The 6,519-nt window shown below is 50.5% G+C and overlaps 1 protein-coding gene across 1 annotated transcript in view; it reads right to left on the bottom strand.

Moving 5' to 3' along the window:
* The window catches only part of LOC128641156 (uncharacterized), a 50,123-nt gene extending 44,538 nt beyond the window's left edge, over positions 1 to 5,585 (bottom strand). Inside the window, exon 1 of the mRNA XM_053693723.1 lies at positions 4,277 to 5,585. Coding sequence (XP_053549698.1) covers positions 4,277 to 5,570 — 1,294 coding nt within the window. The 5' untranslated portion in view covers positions 5,571 to 5,585. The remainder of the gene's footprint in view (positions 1 to 4,276) is intronic.
* Positions 5,586 to 6,519: the final 934 nt, after the last annotated feature.

The raw sequence follows: 6,519 nt of genomic DNA, 5'->3' as shown, positions 1-6,519 counted from the left end.
GCAGCAGAGAGGCTCTCTGCTCAAGGAAACGCTACTGAGGGGTGTCGAGCTCTTGTGACCCACCCGCAAGGGGAAGGAGGGGCACCCCACGTGCACTTGGGGACATCCGCCCCTCCCACTTTTAGACTGGTCATCGCTCACCCCTTTTCGCCATTCCCTACGCAACAGGGCCGCTACCTCCCGCCACAAGATAGCATAACATAATGCTAACCTTGCCGCCACCTAACAACCACAACCTGCTTACAGGCGGGTTCCTATAGAATTTTTAATATCCTCAATAAAGATATCTAGGGCTACATTCTGCAGGTGAACCCTATCCCTTCTATAGAAATGCTGCTTGTCGGACGTGATGGAGTCGTGTTTAACCACGAAACCTCCCACTCCCGTGACGGTCCTACCAATCGAGGCATTGATCTTTTTCCTAACTCGATAGGCTGCGCTATGACTGACCATGTGCCGCCATTCCAGTCTGGGAATAATATTAGACCACCCGATTACAACGTTCGGGATTCTGATCTTAATCCATGCAATCCCGGCCTGCATGATTTTTGTCAATTCCAACACTGGAATAGCGCCCACATCGTTACCGCCCAGGTGAATAATCAATATGTGGGGCTTACCCCAGCGAACTAGGGCCTCGGAAATAAGGGGGGCTAACCTAGGCCAACACATGCCCCTCTCCCCTAACCATCTAATCGATGCTTTATTTGCAGGGAAACCCAGTGACTGACCCCCGGGGAGGGATAAACAGCGGATGCATGCCCAATGGACATACGAGTGCCCGACAATCCACACTCTCCTGGCTCCCTGTGCGGTTCCTGCAACGACAAACAGTGTAAACAACACAGAAATGGAAGGTAAAAATTAAACAACTGGCCGAACATAACCGCGATATCTGTTGGACCGCCATCTACCCACATGTCGAATAGCATCTGCTGAGGAACCTGTCATCGCAGCGTTAGTCGCAGCCCCTATACGGAAAGAATGGGAGGCAATCCTGGTTCCGTCTAAACCGGCAGCTGCCACTGCCTTTGCTAAAACTTTGCGAAACTGGTAAATGGACAACGCACAACCATCAGCATGTATTAACAGGGACCCCGGGTTGCCTGGTCTCACTTCCCAAAAGTGTGAAAGAGCTAATACCGGGCAGCACGATCCCGATGTTTTGGGCATAGAAATCCACACCCCGTTTCCCTGCTGATCTGTCTTTGACCGTGGTAGATATAGCAACAGGGAATCTGTTGCAAACCGTAAATGTTCGGCCAACAGGCCCCTGTCAAGTTGTGTCTTGGAGGGGGATACTAATTCACCAACCCTAAGGGCTGCAGAATAAGCCAGGACAAAGGCTGCACGAAACAGGGAAAACTCGTATGGCGTAGCGCAAACCTGCCCTAACGCCTCCACCAGCCGCTCAAGCCGAGCGAGGGTAATGGGCTCCCTAGGGTCTTTATGCTGGGGCTGCGATCTTCCCCACCCTTTAACTACCTGCCGCACAAAGAAAGCGCTAGTTGGGTCAGGCATGCCCATGGTGCGAAAGAAAAATGACAATGCCGCAAGCGCGAGTGAATACCTCCATGCCGAACCCCAGCCTGCCTGAGACTCACCAGCCAATCACACAATGTAGCTTGAGATGCCTCCACAGCTTCCAAATCTTGATGATGGCAGAATCTTTCCCATTCGTCCCACAAGCTCGTGTAAGAGCGCCAAGTAGACGGGGCTAGTGAAGCCCGTACTAAAGGGAGCAGGGATATCCACGACTTAGAAGCTGCCAAAGAAAACCGGGACAGGGTAAACCTTCTGGAGCAGCATTAGGAGCAAGACGTCTAAAAGTCGCCCAATCGAATCTCGATAGAGCATCCGCAAGCACATTATTAACACCGGGGACATGCTGAGCTTGAAATTGAATATTAAGCTCTAAACAACGCAACACCAAGCGTCTGAGCAAACAGACTACCGCAGCCGAAGTTGCTGATAGGTTATTGACTGCGTGGACAACACTAAGGTTGTCCGTCCAGAAAATGACCGCTTGATTTTCAAAGCATGTTCCCCATAATTCAACTGCTAGCACTATCGGGAACAGTTCTAACAATGTAAGGTTTCGCGTCAGACCCTTTGCATTCCAGTCTGAAGGCCAGGGGCCTGCGGACCATTGCCCCTGAAAATAGGCCCCATATCCTTTAGACCCCGCTGCGTCTGTAAACAAATGCAACGATTGGCTAGAAGTAGGGGAAGAGCGCCAAAGACAGATGCCATTAAAATTCCTTAAGAAGTCTTCCCAGACTTGCAAATCAGCTTTCATGCCTTCAGTGACTCTAATTCTTTTCGACGGTGCGTGAGACCCTTTTAACTTACTTTCCAACCTTCTGTTAAAAACCCTCCCCATAGGGATTACTCTGCCTGCAAAATTAAGGAGGCCCAGCAAGGATTGGAGTTGGCGAAGTGAAACATCACGACTGGTTAAAGTCGATTGCACCGTAAGTAACATGGCTTGAACCTTTTCAGGAGGTAACCTACACAGCTGCTTTTCAGTGTCAATTTGGATACCTAGGAATGTGAGGCAAGTGCATGGACCCTCAGACTTGTCTTCCGCGAGAGGAACCCCAAATTGTGACATGAGATCTCTCATGGACTGCATCAGCAACTGGCAATCCCGCAAATCCTTTCTACCTACCAGGAGAAAGTCATCTAGGTAATGAGCTATGAAATTTCCACCCACCCGCTGGCTGACTGCCCAATGTAGAAACGTACTAAATGTCTCAAAAAGGGCACAGGAAAGGGCACAGCCCATCGGAAGGCAACGGTCTACATAGTAGCCACCCTCAAATTTAATTCCCATGAGAGGGAAGGCTGCTGGGTTCAGCGGCAGCAAACGGAAGGCGGCCTCAATATCAAGTTTTGCCAGTAGGGCCCCTCTCCCTGCCGACCGAACCAGCTGTAAGGCGCTGTCAAACGATTGATACTTCACTGAGCTCATATCTGGGTCAATGGCATCATTGACAGAAGTGCCCCTGGGGTGAGATAGATGTTGAATTAGCCGAAATTTACCTGCCTCCTTCTTTGGCACAACCCCTAGAGGGGAAATCACCAAACCTTGAAGGGGGGTGGAAGGAAATGGGCCTATTATCCTTCCCAACTGAATTTCTTTATTCAATTTCGATCTAACAACGTGCGGAAACTGATAAGCTGATTTTAAGTTTCTAGCACAAGGAGCCCCTTGTGGGCTTCGCATTAAAGGGATATGAAACCCGTACAAAAAACCGTCACGTAACAATATGGCGGCGTGGCGGTCTGGGTACATTCGTAGCCAGGGCTCAAGGGCGTGAACCCTCACCGGGGTTGGGGCCTTTTGAAACAGTCGCGAATCTGTTGGTGGCCCTATTAGCTTGGAAATCTTTTCTTTTGGAACATTCGCTGCCGGGGTGAGAACCCCCGCAGAACTTACATGTGTGGCGAAAGTTGCAGGAGCTACCTTTATCACACTTCCCATCCTGGTACGCCCAACAGGCACCACCCTTTCGCTTACCTTTCGGTGAACGAAAGGACTGGTTCGCGACCCCCGTGGTTGAGGAGGAGGGAGGATGAGAGCCTAGGCGTTGCCAAAGGTGGGTATCGGTGGTGTCAAATGTAAGCACCGGATTCCCTGCCATCTTTTGCCTAAACTCAGAGTCATAGTCCCTCCATGCAGAATCTCCATACCTCCTCTGAATCCAGTGTATGTTATCAGTGTATCTCAAGATAGCATGACACTGGCTGGGGTACTTTTCTAAATAGCAGGAAGAGTATACCCTGAAACAAATGAGCCATTCATCAAAAGTTTCCGGGCGCTTGAACCGTTTAGGACCAGTGCCATCCATACTCTTCTCTTTTTGTCTATAAGCTTCTGCTGAAAGCTCAAAAACATTAACGTATCTCCCTTGCTGGATTTTTTTAACCGTCTTAGGTTTTAAATGTCCATGCAAAGAAGGGGTATAAGAGGGCAAAGAGTCACCGTGTAACGCGACTTTGCGCTCTGAACTAGGGGTAGGTAAAGGGCGCTCAATGAACTGTGCTGATGTGTCATGGGGATGCTCTGTCAAAGCTAGTTGCTGCTGCTGCTGCTGACCTGATTTCCTAAAAGTACCCCCTTGAAATTCCTGCCACATCTTTTTTACCATTGAGAACATACGTTTTTGGCCCTTAGTGTGCAGCCCCAATGAAGTGTCACTGTCAGATCCTGACTCAGTAAGTGATAAGTCATCTATGTCAGGTCGGTCATGTATAAAGGCCCCGGTCTTACCCTCTGCAGAGGATGCCGCTGCTTGAGCTGTCGCAACCGGCTGGGCTTCTCTCCTTGTGTCGGGAACTGCTGGCTGCTGAGCAGGTGCAGGTGGTGCGAGATCATGCTGTGGAGCCGCTGAATTAGCTGCCTGGGTAATACTAGCTGTGCCAGATGTTGAAGGCAAAACAGACTCCGTTTGAGCTGTACCCTGCAAAATAGACAAAATTTGGCGAGCACAACGAACACCAGCATTGGAAGGATTACCAGTTTCAATCCCCAGAGACTCATTCCCCAATACAGTGACCCCTTGAACACCACACAAATTAGGCCTGTTCCCACTCAGCCCAGTCGTCACATTAGCCCTAGGCACACTAGTTAAGACATTCACATTGTCATGAGCATTCACACTGGCCATGAAAGCGTTAACTGGGGCAGAAGATCTTTCATTCGCAACCTGCGCATTCACTTCCGCTTGAACCGCCCTACCACTTGCATGGAATTCACGCACACCTGCGGCATGCACTGGGTTAATAGTGTTTCCCCTCATAGCATTGTTAGTTAACCCTTGAAGCGCAGCATTGCTAGTTAAGGCATTCACATTATCATGAGCATTCATAAAGGCATTCACATTATCATGAGCATTCACACTGGCAATGAAAGTGTTAACTGTAGCATCAGATCTTTCATTCTCAACCCGTGCAATCTCTCTCGCTTGAACTGCCCTACCACCTGCATGCAAATCACGCACACCTGTGGCATGCACTGGGTTAATAGTGTTTCCCCTCATCGCATTGTCAGTTAAGCCTTGAAGCGCAGCATCGCTGCTGTGAGCCTCGCCCCTGTCGCGGGGATAAACTTGGTCTGTACCCTTATATAACTGGGTATGTGTCACACGGCTATCTCTAACCAAACCTCTGTTTCTCATATTGGAGCAGCTGGACCCTCTCATTCCCCTCACTATGCTAGTTGTGGCACCTCGCCTTTGCCCTGAGAAACCTCTTATGGCCCCGCTCCCACGTGACGCCGCAGCAAAGTTAACCCTTCTCTGAACATTTTTCCTCCTTGTACTGCCCCTCATGGAGACTGGCAATCGTTCCCCTACCGGTGTCCTCTCATGGTACTCACCTCCGGTGTAAATGAGAGGACCCGGTCGATTGCCGCCATCTCCGCGTGTGTCTTGCCGTGTCTGGGCGGAAATGACGTCACCGGAAGGGGCGGGGCTTATCGCGCCCACTTCCGGATTCGCTGATGGAGCAGCCGCATGGATAGGAGCTACAGGAGGAGACATGGCCGACGCAAGTAAGGACGCCATCGCCGACGCAGCCGACGGGGGGAAGCGCCGCAAAGAGGGAGGAGACAGAAGAGTCAGGTAAGTTACCCGGCAGTGCCCAAGAAGGCCCCCCCGCAACCGCCGCCATATTGGTGTTTCCACCCACAGCCGCCATATTGTGTAACATAGGGGGATGTTGAAGAGCCACCATGCTGGAGTCCGCACCCACCGCCGCCATATTGGGGCCTACTACTAGGCCTTGCTGGGGATTAACATTGGCAGCGGAAGTGGTGGACTGAACATGGGGGCCAATATCATTGTGATGATGTATCACACAGGGGGAAGGGGGGACAGCAGAGGCGGTCGGTTCCCTAATTATACGTGGGGAAGGGGAATGACTTACTGCAGCACCTCTACCCTTATTAGGCCGTTTTTTAAGTAATAGGGTTGAAACGCCTGGCCTGTCAGTAAACAGTTCAGGCGATTCCACCCTTTGTGCCAACACCTGTTCTCCCTGCTCTACCCCTGCCCCATCACCTTCTGCACCTAAGGCCTCTATGCTAGGGGCCCTGACCAGTGCCTCAGTGGCATAGGCCGATCCGGTGCAGCTAAAGTCATGCACTTGAGCAACTGTAGTAACTGATGTGTGTAAATGGCTAGGAGCTGTAACAACTAAGCTATCAGGTTGTGTTTCAGGAACAAAATCATCTAAATCCTCCCCATTATCCATGTCACTTATCTGCTTTTCCTTTCCAGGTCTTGCAAAAGTCAGTGCATGGAATCTTTGAGGAGGGAGTCTGGTTCTTCTAGGACGCTGCATGAAGAAGTTTTGAATCAGCAAGTACTGCAAAAACGTCTCTGCTCAGGATCCAGGAAGAAGAGGGCCAGTGATCAGTGTTGCACACTTTTAAGGTAAGAAGGGGAGCTCCTCCCTACACTAGCAACATTGTTGCAACTAACCCCACACTGCCTCTTCTCCTATCTCACTCCT

Source organism: Bombina bombina, chromosome 10, assembly GCF_027579735.1.
Source record: "Bombina bombina isolate aBomBom1 chromosome 10, aBomBom1.pri, whole genome shotgun sequence".
Taxonomy (NCBI): Eukaryota; Metazoa; Chordata; class Amphibia; order Anura; family Bombinatoridae; genus Bombina; species Bombina bombina.
The sequence above is the reverse complement of the archived record's forward strand: the minus strand, read 5'-3'. Positions and strand labels throughout refer to the sequence as shown.